The sequence below is a fragment of the Galleria mellonella genome, unplaced genomic scaffold (genome assembly GCF_026898425.1).
Source record: "Galleria mellonella isolate WM207_F2 unplaced genomic scaffold, CSIRO_AGI_GalMel_v1 utg93, whole genome shotgun sequence".
Lineage (NCBI taxonomy): Eukaryota > Metazoa > Arthropoda > Insecta > Lepidoptera > Pyralidae > Galleria > Galleria mellonella.
The window spans coordinates 4973908-4989900 of record NW_026442176.1 but is presented as its reverse complement, the minus strand read 5'-3'; the positions used below and the strand labels follow the sequence as shown (position 1 = coordinate 4989900).

Genomic DNA, 15993 nt, shown 5'->3' with positions numbered 1-15993 from the left:
TGCAGACAAACTGCAATGCAGTTTCGCAGCACTAAGTATATATACTGTCTATGTAACTGTTACTAACTTGAAATAAATAAAAAAAAAGACAAACAAAAACACTTCTGCATTTCTAAGGGAGAATTTTATGTAAGATATAATTTGATGTACGAGTAGAGAGGAATAAAATGATGTAAGAAATTAATTTAAAAAATATCTTAGTCCAATAATATTATATCTGATAGGCGTTCTCGACCCAAGAGATTTTTGTAACATTAAGTAATCAAATTGCAATTAATTTGTTAAGTAAACTCACTATTAACCAATATAGAAGTTCATTTATTATATTGAACGAATAAATGTAGACTAACTTTTTAACAGATAATAGAATATTTCATAATGTTTTTTGTATTTAACATAAAACTATCTTTATGTTATATATACCAGTTTCAGAATATAATTATTTATTGCTTAGTGTACCTAACATTATAATGAGAACAAATGAAATATCTTAATGAGAGATAATACATAATTTGTATTCATTCTTATGGCCTAAAAAGCGTTTTATTTTTTTATATACAAAATAGATTGAGGATAGTACCTTTCTATGGTATAAAAGAATATAATTTCGATTTTAGATTAAGAATACTATTTGCGGAAGTATCTAATGTACTCATTATACAAATTTGTAGATATATCTTTACTAAAATATACCAGACGTTGCTGTCTCGTTCTGTCCTATGTATGCGACAGCGATAACGTATCTATCAATACATTTGTTTTCCCCTTACTTTTTATTATTTTAATTTAGCGAAAAAATATTAAAATACAACTAATTATGTTTTTAAAGCCTGAGATAAAAACATTTCTTTATTTATTAATGCACAATGTGTATATATGTACATATGGCGGACTTAACATCGAATGGTGTTCCCAGTCAATCATTGGTCAAATAAAGAAATATGATATAAAGAATTTAAAAAAAAAATTAACTATATTATCGATATTAATATACATAAATACTCATTACAGGAAACACGGAATTTAAGACCGAGGGCGTACACCCCCACTGCCTACAACACGTTGCCAACTGGCTTCAGGCCGACGCCCTCGCTAGCCGAGCTGGCCGGCTACCAGCAGCGCCCGCAGCAGGAGCAGCAGGAGTACGTGGCCTTGGTCCCGGCCAGGCCTACACAGCAGCAGTATGTGGAGGAACAGCGGCCAGCCAGACCGCATAGGAAGGTAGTTACCTCATAGTATTCTACTTCTTGTAATACCTCTCCAACTAGAGAAAGTTGGCTATTAGCTTACGGAATTGTTTTTTGCGAGATGGAATGGTATTGCTGCACTCGTGATGCCCGTCTGTCTTGTTTAGATATACGATAATATATATATATATATATATATATATATATATATATATATATATATATATATATATATATATATATATATATATATATCATAGATGTATTTAAGTGGGGGGGGGGGGGGATACCAGATACTAAAAAAGCTTCACAAAGAATTACATAGATTACTAGGACTATTTTTTAAGTGGCCAGGTCACCCTGGAAAATCATTTTAAATACATCAATGAGAATTTAATGCCATGTGGTCTCTGCATAAAATTGGCCACCCCATTTTTATCCCGTGGATGTAAGAGGCAACTAAGCAAACTTAATGGTAGAGATGAGCACATCCCACTTAAAATATCACCAAAAGTCTAACTGCGATTGCCAAACCAGCTTACCAAACGTGACAGCTATTGGCAAAACTTCTCAATAGATAGATAGATAGATAACCTTTATTACCAGTATTAAGAAAATAAAAAATTAAAACAACAAAAAAGAACAATTAATATTGCTGGTAATAGGAGCCGCCTCAGCTGTTGCTATATATGTACAGCTCCAGCGAGATGTCCCACCCTTCAAACTGAAACACAGCCATGTAAACACAACTGCTTTACGGTTGAAACACGAATGGGATAGAGGATACCTCATTCTCCCATAGTCGTCTCTTACGACACCCACGAGAAAGGAAGGGGTGTCCTATTCTATGCCAGGACCTACACGACATAGAATTGTAATTGATGTATTTAAAAAAAAAGTGATATTTGACAAAAAAAAAAACAATTAGAGCGGTTTCAACTGATCTAGAATTCGAGTTGTAGCTAAATATTTGTATACAGGTGAATTGTAACTTTGCAAACATACTAATAGAAAGGTTAAGAGAAAGCGTTAAACAAATTTAGATTGCCTGCATCTGCCGTCGAATAAACTTCAGCGATTGACTTCACTTTCACACAATTGTCATCTTGCCTATCGCTTTAATTCGGTACTGCAAAAATTATAGATAATCATACACTCATACGAGCCTGCGTATGGCTACATGTAACACAAATGAGGTTGAATACTATCGAAATTGCAATATTTCTATATGATTCATAATAATTTCATAATCATAATGTATAATGACTGGTCATTTGGAACGCAGAAACATTTCATTTCATTAGCGGTAGGTACATCGTATTTTAATTTGCACAATGCCATACATCCATCCATCCTTCAGTCTACACGATTATGACATAGCTAATTCCGGTAGTTTGTTTATATCAGTTAAGTTTTTCTTTGTCTTTTGTTTTATTATGGTAACAAACAAACACAATTTTACTTTTTAAGTTCAATGACGAATAACGAACAATAATAATATTTCACGCGCTATAATGTTCCTTTGTTTTTTTTTTTCAATAAACAGCTTTCTATTTGCAAGCCAGTTCGAAATTTAAATAAAACCTTTTATTAGTTACCTCCATGGCAGCCATGTTTCGAAGTAAAAGGTCATTCCATTTTTAAATTACAGGACAGATATGAGTTTACATAGTAATTTATCTGGCCGCAAAACACGACAGATATGGATTTTCATACAACTTTTGCCGGCCGCTGTCCGCATATCTGGCCAGTACGGCAATTTTGATTTATCTCGAAGAAGATTGTCAAAATAACGCTCAAATTTCCAAGCATGTTTGAGAAAAAGATATTAACTATAATTCTAAATTAATTTCAGCCACAAGAACAACGCCCTCAAAAACTCCAACAGCAGCTGCAAGAAGTAGAAGACGAATTGGAAGAAGAGAAAGAAGAGCCCGACCGTCTCTCGCAGCTACTGCAGCAATCCAAGTTCGACTGCGTGGGCAAGCAGACAGGGTACTATGCTGACCAGGAGCTTAACTGCGAGGTGTTCCACTACTGCCAGGACAGTGTGAAGCACTCTTGGATTTGCCCAGATGGGTTCACTTTCCACCAGGTTAGTATATATACCTACTAAATATTAACTTTATGATAATTACTGATGATAACTGAAGGTATAGACGTAACTGGAGCTGTATCGATGTTGTTTTTTATTCATTAACATTAATTCTAATTTGTTTGCATTTTGTACCTTTTGAAACGTAGACTTTAATTTTTTTATGCAACTTAGAATGGCAAACAAGGACAGCCCACCTTGGAAAGTAGATGAGAATGAAAACAGAGTATACTGTTTCGCCCATGATACTCCCCATGCGTTGCCATCATGATGAATTCATTAGCAATTAATTAATCATGATAGTTTCCATGATGAATTCATTAGCAATTAATTAATCATGATAGTTTCCAGGGGGAACCGCGTCGACCTGATTGGGTATATTGCTAGCAATGGGATTCTCAGTCTCCATTACTAACAATTCTTTTCCCACCCTGTCTCAATGTTACATTAATTTTGCCGTGTGGTCCCGGCATAGAATAGACCTCTCTTTCCTTTCACGTGGGTGTCGTAAGAGGCGACTAAGGGAGGGGAGCGATGGGCAGCAGCGTCCCTGTTAAGACATCTCTAAAAGCCTAACTGCGGTTACCAACCCGCCTGCCAAGCATGGCGACTATTGGCAAAACACTTTTATGGGAAAGGCTTATGTTCAGCAGTGGACAGTTAACGGCTGAAACAATAATAATAAATAATAATATTATGTATGTCATGGCATATAGATAATTATGTCAATAATTATAGAATTATAGACTATTTAATTGCCATAGACAAATTAGATATAACTAAAAATAATACCCTTTATGTCATCAGGTACACTTAATCTGTATGCCGCCGACCCACGATAACATCTGTCAGAAGTCAGCGAAGTACCACTTCGTGAACGACTACCTGTACCGGCCGATCAACCAGGAGGAGGTGCAGAGGAAACCCAACGTGTCTCTCAAGTACTCCGACCGGTACTATCCCGCTGAAGTGTACAGGGACGACAGATACGACCAGGACGAGGAGGAAGAAGAGGTGAGCACCAAACAAGATGTATTTGACACTCTTTAAAAGAAAAATTAAAGAACTCTTTAGTTATTTTTAAAGGACCGATGCGATATGACGTTATAGAAAGCTATGTAATATGTTTACGTCATAATAAAAAACATAAGTTAATAATAATAATATTAAAGATTTATTGCACATAAAAATATACAGTCATGGGCTTACAGAAATTTCAAAGTGAAATATATGTGTATAAAGAGTAGCATTATGCCCAGCACATCAGTGTCCAAACTAGGCCTAGCCTGTATCTTAGACACTAAGGCCTTCTATTAGATACATATTTTCGTGCAGTTTCGCTATATAAAAATAGTATAAGATTCAGTAAACAACATGTTTTATATTACTAAAATAGGGTATCTGTAAAATAAATTACAATGTTGTATCAAGAAATGTGCCATTATAAGTAAAATAGATGTCACGCTCTGCATTGTTCAGCTGGTCATTAGTGCGATGAAAAAATTAGTCAGATGAGACCATATAAACTATGAACATCTGCAATTATGAATGAATTTCAATTTATCAAAAAAAATTTTTTTTTCCTTTCTTCTTTCCCCCTGTAGTATCTACATAACTAGTAAGAGAGGCGAGGAACTCTCTGGAAACATAGTGTTTAACTCTTCATGAATCCTCTTTTTATATCACAAAGGCAGCAAACTATACAGTTTCTTTGACGTGCACAATGCACATTGTCTCCTTTCTGTTGTTCGCCTACTTCACTCCTTACCTATTATTCTTCACTAGTGTCCTGTCAGCGTATAATTATAGCTTAAGCGGGTTTTTTTACCCATTTAAAAAGTTTACCCAATAGGAGTTAGCTTCTAATACATATAAAGAATATAAGTATCTCACCGATGACGACGAGAATTAGTTGCCATTTCAGACTCCTTAATTCGTGTCTATTTAAATCTGGATTTATTCTCAGGAGGAAGCCCCTCGCCGTCAGCCAGCTCCACAGCCGCAACAGGCCCGACCATCACCCCGGCCGCAGCAGCAGCCCCAGGTCTTCCACTCAGCCGAAGAAGTTAATATACCGTTAGGGCAAAGACGTCCTCAGCGTCCTTATGATTTCGACTTTTAACTCTATTTAAATTAAATAAGTAAATAGCATTTATAACTCGGCAACTTTGTATGCGGCACTTCTACGGATAGACGTACGGAGCAGGGGGGCTTATAATATAAGGGCAACGGGCACTTTTTCCTACTACACTATCCGCATACTCTGTCATTAATATACAAAGCAGAAGAGTGCCGCGTAAAAAATTGCCAGGTTATACCTGTTATTTGTACATAAAGCCCTATCTTTATTCTAAATTTTATTAAAATATATTTATATAAACACTGTTCACCTCATAATTTTTCCCCCAGTGCCTATAATCTATGTGAGAAATTTCAATTCACATTAAACTGATTATTGTCTTATTTAGTGGGCTCAAAAATTATTATTAAAAATTAATTAATCTTATTTATATTTCTTTGTACGATAAAGTATTCACTTGTAATAAGTTACAAATTAGGCTTAAGCTAGTCTTTGAGATAAGTTTTAATAAGAAAACAATAAATGTTTATAAAAACATGTCTAAGTATGTTTTCATTTATTTTCGCATTTTTCAAGGTTGGTATCTAATTAAGTACACGGTTCGACAATAAAGAAACAGGTACTATTCACCTGCAAAAGAAATCTCATCGCATTAAGTCCCAATAGTGTATTTAAAATGTACGCATAGATAGATTCATAATAAGTGATTAATGGTTTTTTATTTATATAGTTTGTGGTACTTACTATACATGAACGTACGAAATTTTGCTGTTGTTTATTTCACAAAACAAGTAATCTCTATGTTATACGCATACAAGCAAATCTTTTTACAACAGAGGCACCGAAGCAAACGAATAATGTTCCACTGGTAGGTGTATATGTATATTTAGGGGAACTGTAATTACAAGTCTATTTCCAAGGTGGCAACACTGTATGACTGACGGCTAGAGTATTACCTAATGTCAGTCAATCAATAAAAAAATGTTAACGTCAATGTCAGGAAAAAGTCAACAAAAACAATATCATGTCATATCATACATAAATTGGAAAACATGATAATAATACCGGTGATTAATTTTATTGATATTGATAACAAATATTGATAAGTTATATTTAATAATTATTGAATGGTGCTTATTATATTTTATCCATTTATTTTTATTTCAAGTTGTGGTTGCTACTGCAAAATTGTTATGGACAGTTCTGATAAATGTATTATAAATAGACATTGTTGAAGAAATTTATTTAATCATCGATTTTATGAAATCATGCAGTCACAATTTCGACACGACTTATTGACAATGAACAGCACCGAGTATAAGAAGTATCATGAGTCACTTATGATGAACAATCATGGTTCACCGGTATTCCATACATTTCTGTGTATATTCTTCACTGTACAATGCTCACTATATTGTTCTATTGTGAACAGATATTCTGGGGTACTCCAATACGTCTATGAGTACATAATCATCGTCCTGCCTATGATCGCAGCCCTCACAATAATATCTGAGTATATTTATATACTAAATATTGCTGTTTTTACCATTCTATTATATGAGTTTATATACCAATATAAAAAATTGGATTTATTGAAGAAATTCAAACAATACAATCGCTTCAAGACGGGACGAATTCATACCATCTCAGCTGTCAGAGGACTCACCTACTTGATTACTGTGTTCTGTATTTTAGCAGTTGATTTTGAGATCTTTCCAAGATATCTTGCGAAAACTGAAAAGTATGGGTATAGTCTTATGGACACAGGAGTAGGTTTGTTTGTTTTCATGAGCGGTTTAGTGCACAAAGATGTGGCTAAAAATAATGTTATGGCAATAATAAAAGGAAATACCAAGTTCATATCAATACTTGTATGCCTGGGAGTTGCCAGGTTTATATCTGTGAAGCAGTTAGATTATCAAGAGCATGTCACAGAGTATGGTGTGCACTGGAATTTCTTTTTTACATTGGCAGTGTGTAAACTACTCTCAAGTGTTTTATTATTTTATTCTAACAGTCCTTTTTATTTAAGCATTATAGTAATTGTTTTACATGAAACTGCTTTATATGTTGGCCTTCAGGATTGGGTGTTTGGTGACACTCCGAGAATAAATGTTTTGGATGCTAATAGAGAAGGCATAACTTCTAGCCTTGGTTATGTATCTTTGTACTTGTTCTCTGCTCATATAAAAGTAATATTAGTAGATAAAACTATACATAGATATAAGGTGCAAGCTAAATTAATTTTAAACTGTCTAATCTTGTGGATAATGACATATATAGTAAATTTCTATCGCCCTACTTCCAGAACATTAGCCAACACAGGATACTGTTTATATATAGAGGCCATAATAGTAACAATTATCGCATTATTGTATTTTCATGAAGTACTGTTCCAGAATTTTGATGTACCAGTCATTCTATCAACTGTTAACGACAATGGTTTGCTGTATTTTCTAATTGCAAACTTAATAACCGGTGCTATTAATTTGAATATAAGAACCATGCTTGTCTCAACTCCCATGACTTTAATTATCTTGAATAATTACATGGTGGTCACTACTGCTTTTACGGCATATTTAAAAAAAATAGGTGTTAAAATATGAAAACATTACATCATAACGAAATTACATTTATTTGTAAATTAGGAACATTTAAAAGCATTTTATAGAAGTAATATACAATTTTATAATTAAAAAAAAAATATATATAGCTTATAATAATTTTACACAAGAGTATTAAATGCAATGTAACATGTAAAGATGCAATTTCTGATGCAGCTTTATTATAATAAATAATAATAAAATATAATGAAATTAATATCATCAACTTTGTACTTTATTTGACTAAGGATCGATTAATAATGTAAAATCATAATATAGGTATTGTAAATAGTATTAGTGATTAAATGAGTTAACTTTTCTGATAATTGTTGTAGATAAAAAATATAAGAATTATAGTTAAAATTGAATATTATTTATTTTAATTGAATATAATATAATACACATACTTTGTCACAGGGACACTATTCAAAATTCCAAAGATTTGTACCAATATTTTAGTTAGATGAATAAGTATTTAATTACAAAACTCACGCACTATATTTCTTGTTAATGCTTTTGTTCACCTATTTGATTATGTTAAGCTCAAGGAAGGTGTACGTCTGAAATGTATCAAATCAGTTTGGGATATTTATATTTCATACTATTTACATATTAACTTTATATAAAACTATATCTATATTTAATTGGGGTCATGTCACTCTATTAATAAATTTTAAAATATTTAGATAATAAGGTAATACAATATTAAACATTGGGGCGACACATTTGGGGTTCACTTCAAGCAAATTCCTATAAGACTCAATTGCCCACCGATAGTGTATTTATGTTAAAGCTATAATTTTTTTTTCAATTTAAAATAATTGTGAGTAGGTAGCATCGATAGATATAGTGTTTTATAATTTTGAAAATTAACAGAATTTGAATTACATCTTATTATATTAAAAAAATATTATTTTGATTAATAATATTATATATGAAGACATTAGACCATTTAGTTCCATGAAAAAGTCATAACTCAAGTTGAATTACATAGATAGATAGATAGATACTAACATATATAGATACATAGCTACAGATATGTCTAACAGGACTGTATTATGTTTATATGCTATGCGAATTTTGTGTAATATTGCACTGCAGAATATATACCAGTATGAGGTTAGTCTATGGGACTGTGCAAACTTTTTTTTTTTAAAAAGAAATCTTGTCCATGAGAAAAAATTTTTAGTTGTCGTTGCGTATTTGCATGAGCGTGTGTGTACTATATGTAATGTAATACAGTCACAGAATAAATAATTAGTTACATTGTAGAATAGGTAAAATAATTATTATACTTGTTATTATGCTGCTTGCGATTGTTTTTTTTTTTTTTATAACTGAAATAATGTTCATAGACCTCTCGTCTGTGTAAATCTTGAAAGTTAACACGCACTGTGAATTATCATGTTATTTCATGGTATTGTACAGATTCAGTTTTCATATAAAAATAAATATCACTGGAACACATTATATCAACATCAAATTAAGTACAGCTTACACTATGGATGTAAGATAGATTTATAATTTTTTTGTTAATATATTAAAATATATATAATAGGTTTGTTTGGCGTTCCATTGTTTCTGCCTACTCTAATGGGAGACAGGCGTGTCAGATATATATATATATATATATATATATATATATATATATATATATATATAATAAATATATAGAAAACATTTAGACCCATACAAACTAACTAACTAACATAAATAAGTGTTTGTATCACGCAGAGATCAAACCTGCGACCATAAGATGAGACAGCGTGCTAAACCGCTACTCCATGTAACATTACAAATTTGGAAAAAAAAACTGCAGTAAACATTCACAGTTCATATTTAACTTTCTATTTAGGTAGTAACTTTTTCTATTATACAATTAACGGTACATTATTATTGCTTAAATTAACAGTTGTCGGTAATTTGATTACACATTAAACTTTATGTATAAATAGGATAATTAAGTTAGCATTAAATGCCTATAATTTGATTAACAAAATATATTAGAAACACAATAAATGCAATAATTTTGAGAAATCCATAGTACTCGATAATTAAGAGAGAACATTTACAAATAATTATTAGGTACTTTCGGTATTAGTACTATCAGTATTGCACTGGTGAGCTAAAATAGTGGCTTTATATGTATCATAATAGCATTCATATCCAATACTCAAGGGTGTAATATTTAATGGATCCGTAGGTATACCGAATGAATAGTATTAGGATTTGTGTAAAATAGCCATTTTTATTATTAATTCCAGTTATTTGATCGAAAGAAATAATATTTCAATTCATTATGACTGATTTTCCCCAACAATTTTTTTTTATCAATTTCGGGTTATTTTATATAGAAAAATATATGTACAAGAGTATAGGCTATCTGTGAGCTCGTTAGTAAAGTTAATTTTCGATAAATTAATCATTAAGCAAAATAAATATGTAACAATAAATTAATATTAAAATAAAATCCAACTCTTATAAAATTTTAAATATTAAAAATAACATCAGTTTTATGTTTAACTAGCTTAAAATATATATAAAGCATCGTTATCGGAATGTACTCATTAAATATATCATTAGGCTTTTTTTTTATAATTACACAATTTCAAAGAAATATAAAGCTATATAATCCCTTAATTTAGACATACTTAATTTAAAATGTTCTTAATCTATTTGAAATAAACAACACGAGTAGTGTTATTGTTTTTGACAAACAGCAATTTCATATACATAATTTTGTTTCACGAGTGATATCTTTCGAGTGGTGGCCCCACTGGAAAACAGCGCTGCAGCTTAAGCTGAACGGAGACCATTTCGTTACAGTCGTAGAATACTGACGGATCTGACAAATATTACATATAAAGATCCGTCAGTATTCTACGACTATGACGATTTCAGCTGCTACCAAGGAGTTATTATTTTAATGTATAAACTTGTCATTAATTTTGTTACGTTTTGTAGCTGAATAAATGATTTTATTATTATTATATGTATAAAATGTTTGTTAAGTTTTGTAGTAATATTTAAATATTATTTCTAGTAAAACTAAATATATATAGTTTATATCATAAAGACAAAGTAAAGTTTTCAACCTGTATTGAAAGTATTTAAAGCAGGCGCCATCTACCGAATCATGTTTGTTGCAAAGTTAAATGTACGAATATAACACGTTAGGTATTATTGAACGAAACTAAAAAAGTAAACAGAGAGACGAGCGGTGGGGATATCCATAAATTAAGTTGATAATGAAAAAATAAATATTATGAATATAAAATAAACTAAATCCGCTCATTTTGCAGATTATCATATAAAAATTGCCTATCGCAAATATAATTCGATGTAGTATCCTTATACAAGTCAATAAAGTGCCTCTTCTAGACTTTGAGTCACATATGTCTGCTTCACCGATCTCCATGTTTGTAACAGTGCTAAATTCGTTCTAGAAGGGGCACTTTATCAGATATGGTTACAGAATTTAAACGATTATGCGCCAGTCTAGCGCTACAATAAATAAAGCAGTAAACTACAAGCAATAAAAGGATTCCTGCATAGAAAAATAAATATGGAAACCTCTTTGGAGACCATAGAACTGTGTACTTCATTTCTTGATTATTGTTTTCTGAAAAAGAAAAGTAATTTAATGTTCATGAATGGGACTGATCATTAATTTTTTTTTGTGATACTGTGAAATGTATTAGTTTTATTAAATGTATTATTATTATATTAAATCAAACTTAATGTTTAGATTGTTCTTGAGTGAAGGTGTTGCTCTTTGGTGTTAAAAGTTTTTAGGTCTTTGGATGGGCTTTTTAGACCCTTCACGCCTGAAATGAGGGATTATTTGTAAATAATCCAAACATGAAAATTCAGGAGTTACTTATTTGATTAAATAATACACTAACTCCTGAAACACAGGTTTTTTTATACCTACCTCGAGAGTTAGGGACTTCAAAGTATATTGTAACAAAGTGTGAAATAAGGATTATTTATTTATTATAATTAATTGATTAATAGGCTAGGTTAATAAATAATTTTATATTGTAATGTATTGATGATTGCAGTCATTTCAAACATTATAATTAAAATATCAAAAAGAAAAAAAAAATACCTAATATTGCTGCTCCAAATCCTATACTATCTGTCCCCATTCTGTACGAGCACGTTGGCACAAAAATTTCATACAGAGAGTCCTTGTCAAATTGCACATGCAGCATAAAATCACCAGTCAGCATTCGCTGTACTGAGCGTTGAGTGAGATCTTTCTTTTGTTCTACATACTTCGACTCGTGATCGTGCGCGCAGAAGTATATATTTGGACGGATTTCGTTGTTTACCTAAAAATAAACGAGTGATGAGATCCGGTACGAAGGACCAAAATGATGTAGTTTTGTTTGCCAGCATTAAAAATGGGAAACAGAAAATGAGTGGCAAATGTTAATGACACTGGCAGTCAAACAAAAACAGTGTACAGATAGATTTAATAAAGTAATAATAAGCAAATAAAATATTAATAGTTGATTATAAGTCAATAGCTTTTTTAAATAAATATGCCTGTGTACAAACATTGGAAGTCTTTCTCATGATCCATTACATTATGCTCCAATATTAATGTTAGTGAATTGATTTAAAAAGAGCAATCTGTCTTTTTCTTATTATAAAATAATTATATCATAAGAGATTATAGGGATCCTCTAAAAATTAGAACAGCCTGTGATTCTCTATTCACTTACAACATAAATCAAAGAGGACTCCTTTTGAAGCCACTGTGTTTATAATAATTATAAATTTTCTTGTTTCCTTTATGTCGTCTTTGTAACAATAAACACATGATTTATTTTTAATTTGTACCATGAAGGTGGAAAACAAATTTTGATAGTAAATGATTACTATAGTAGTCTATGGACGCATACAAAATTAACGCGCATCCATTGCCTACCGTAAAGAAACCTTAATAAACCCTTTGTTTGGTATTGTAATTGTAAGCAGTAGAACACAAAGAAAAGCAAAATCTCACCTTTGACTTTTTTTAAGGGCTTTTACCTTATTCAGGTATATCAGCCCTATCATACCCTGAACTGATTTCTCAAATGAAGTTTTATCTACTTTCCCTAGACACGAAAAGAGAGGAATAAATGGGCATCAATAATTTACAGAGAGGTTAGAAAAAATCTCGTCTTAGGCTTAAGGGCTTGATGCCGCCTGTAACATCTCTTTTAGAAATAAGTTACTAATACTCATATTATTTGAGGTTGTTTCGATGCCGAAGAAATGGCTGCTCACGTAATCCTGGAATGTGAAGCTGTGGCCCATCAACATTTAGAAATACTTGGAACAGTGAGGTCGCTCCGTGAGGCCTGTGAAGATCCCAGGAAGCTTCTGTGCTTCTGGGCGGAGCTAGGTTGGCTGCACTAGCCACGACTCATACGCACAATGGCCCAAATGAGAGGCTAAGCACGGAAAATAGAGTCCTATTTACATTACATTACATTACATTACTCACCATTATTTCTAATAATTGGTATTACTGTATTTCTGAGTGCAATAATGAATATATGTAAGATAAATCTAAAAATACAAAATACCTTTTGTGCAAAAGCAACTTTGCTAGTAACAGGATAGTGGGAGACAATTATTCTGAGGTTGTTATCTCCACTCTCTGGCTTCTTTGGATATGTGTGGGTAATAGCATTCACTTTATAATAGGATATATTCTTAAATGTTATCACAGTCGGTTGTTGGAATACTTTCTCAAATTCCTCCACTTTGTCATTCTTTATAGGTTCATTCTCTCCGCCTATGTCATTGTCCCCAGGGATCCAGACTTGCTGAAACATGGAAAAATTACCAGAGAGGTTAAAAAATCAATTTAAGTATCATAATATGATTTATATTTTTATACTAGCTTTTACCCATGACTTAGTCCATGTGATCAGGATAAGTTTAACTGACTGGGACAAAAAATAAACTGTATCCTTCTCCACCCCATATAATATGTACCAAATTTTATAGTTATTGGTTATTGATTAACTTGTTAAGGCATTGTAAAGTAACAAACAATCTTACTTTTACATTTATAATACTAGTAAGGATAACCATGAAACTGAATAAGTTTGTAAATTTGAAGGTATACTTCAAATTGCGTATTCAAACTCTGTAAATAAAATAAATCACTTTACAATACACTAGTGAATTGCCCTAGCTTTAGACTTCTTTTAAAATAAAATACAGCCCCTATTGTTTGCTGACAATATAGCTTTCTATGTTGAAATAATATTGAAAATTGGTTAAATATTTTTTAAGTATATTCAAAAGCAACAATCAAATATAAAATATTGGATGATAAACAGTTTTAATTATTTTTTTAATCTCAATACTGTAGGTGACTTACTATGACAGGATAATCAATATTAAATATATGGGAGAGCCTCTTCACATATGAATGGAACTGTGGTAAAGTAGATATTGAGCCCTCATCCATCAGGTCTCCGAGGTACACCAAGACATCCGGTTTGAACTGGTTCATCACCATTGAGAATGTTGTTTTTACATAGCTACAAAAAAGGTAACAAAATCAAGTCATTAGGATTGTCATGTTTGATCAATTTATTAATTGCTCACTGTATTTAAGTCTCGTAAACTAAATAACAATATGCATTTATAAAATCATTTGATTTCAGTACTGAAAATAGAATAGACATAAATTGACAAAAACCAATTGAAAAGAAATTGAAATAAACCTTTAAATATTCAATTTTTTTGTATTAATATTGTCATAATAATTATTTTATCCTATACATACAAGTAGATCCATTGAAAATAAGAACTATGCAACATGCATATTGAATACTATAGGCTCATTTCAATGTGATTTTAAATAAATCAAAAATTATTTGTTGAATCATCATCATCATTTCAGCCATTATCCATCCACTGCTGGACATAAGTCTCCACCATAGACTGCCTTAAAGAACGGTCCTGAGCTACCTGCATCCATCGACTCCCTGCAATGCATTTCATTTCACCACTTTATCTAGTGGGGGTTTGTCCTACATTGTGTTTGCTCGTACGGGGTCACCGCTCAAGAACCTTTCTTCCCCATCGGTTGTTGGTTTATTGATTAATCACATTTAAAAGTTAGATAATGAATAAAGTTAAAATATGTTAAAAAATAGTGGCATATAAATATAGATACAATAAATGAATAAAAAAGATATTAAAAGAAAACATTAGTATTGGACACACTTTATAAAGATCTAAGCCATATTATACTTACCGGTCGCTGTCCCAATTGAAAAGGTAGCTAAGTGGAGGTGGAACAGCTAAGTCTCCCTGAATTTGAGGGTCGGCTATAAACAGTATTTTAGTACACGACTGATCATGGGTTTTGCATTCTAATCTCTGCCAGTACAGTGGCTGTATGAGGTATATGAACCATTCGCAATACAAAGCAGCCCCTACAAATGCTGCTATGAAGTACTTCACTGTCGTACTACGGTAAATAATGTTAGTTAGATTACATTTATAAGGATGAATAATCAATTACTACAATCTATTATTACTTACCTTCTTCGAAAATACATCATAGATTATTTATGTGTATAAAATAAAAAAAAATAATAATAACTACATCTCTAAACAAACCAAAACATTCCTTAATCAAACAAAAGTCAAAACAAATTACGTACGTTCCAATCATTAGACTCCCGATGTATTATTTGTACACTTTTGACTTAGAACTAATTTAGTTACATTATAAACAAATACAGTATATATAGTTTTAGACCATTGATCTATTTAAAATTTATATTAAATAATAGTTTAAAGTCAAATTGTGTTTAAAAAGCTGTTACATATTGAAAATAACAGAATTAAATAAGAGAACGGAACGATCGAGTGATAAATTTGACATTTCTAGCTTGGATTTGATCAACTCAATTTTTTTATTCCGTGTAAAAAAGTTATTGTTGACTCCGTTATGAAAATACGAAAAAATTATATCATATACCCATAATTCCCATTTCTTAA

The 15993-nt window shown here is 31.5% G+C and overlaps 3 protein-coding genes across 3 annotated transcripts in view; 2 read left to right on the top strand and 1 right to left on the bottom strand.

The window, feature by feature from the left end:
* Positions 1-5901, top strand: part of LOC113510918 (uncharacterized) — a 38751-nt gene extending 32850 nt beyond the window's left edge. The window contains exons 3-6 of the mRNA XM_052902616.1: positions 1012-1221; positions 3043-3282; positions 4090-4296; positions 5249-5901. Of these exons, the coding sequence (XP_052758576.1) occupies positions 1012-1221; positions 3043-3282; positions 4090-4296; positions 5249-5404 (813 nt within the window). The 3' untranslated portion in view covers positions 5405-5901. The remainder of the gene's footprint in view (positions 1-1011; positions 1222-3042; positions 3283-4089; positions 4297-5248) is intronic.
* Positions 5902-6383: 482 nt separating this feature from the next.
* LOC113510917 (phosphatidylinositol-glycan biosynthesis class W protein-like) lies at positions 6384-8184 on the top strand. The gene has a single exon (XM_026894463.3). It carries the CDS (start codon positions 6631-6633, stop codon positions 7966-7968), a length of 1338 nt encoding a protein of 445 aa, XP_026750264.2. The 5' UTR covers positions 6384-6630; the 3' UTR covers positions 7969-8184.
* A 1053-nt stretch (positions 8185-9237) lies between these two features.
* Positions 9238-15671, bottom strand: LOC113510916 (uncharacterized). Its single transcript, XM_026894462.3, has 6 exons — positions 15532-15671; positions 15242-15457; positions 14357-14519; positions 13551-13793; positions 12077-12302; positions 9238-11587 (listed from the first exon to the last, which is right to left on the bottom strand). The coding sequence occupies exons 1-6, from the start codon at positions 15549-15551 to the stop codon at positions 11397-11399; spliced, it is 1059 nt and encodes a 352-aa protein (XP_026750263.2). The 5' UTR covers positions 15552-15671; the 3' UTR covers positions 9238-11396.
* Between the last annotated feature and the right edge of the window lie 322 nt (positions 15672-15993).

Coding starts and splice junctions, on each gene's coding strand:
- LOC113510917 (XM_026894463.3), top strand. CDS start 6,631: ATGCAGTCACAATTTCGACACGACTTATTGACAATGAACAGCACCGAG.
- LOC113510916 (XM_026894462.3), bottom strand. CDS start 15,551: ATGATGTATTTTCGAAGAAG. Junction 13,794..14,356: donor ATATTGATTATCCTGTCATA/GTAAGTCACCTA, acceptor TCCATGTTTCAG/CAAGTCTGGATCCCTGGGGA. Junction 11,588..12,076: donor ATTTGGAGCAGCAATATTAG/GTATTTTTTTTT, acceptor TTTCTTTTTCAG/AAAACAATAATCAAGAAATG.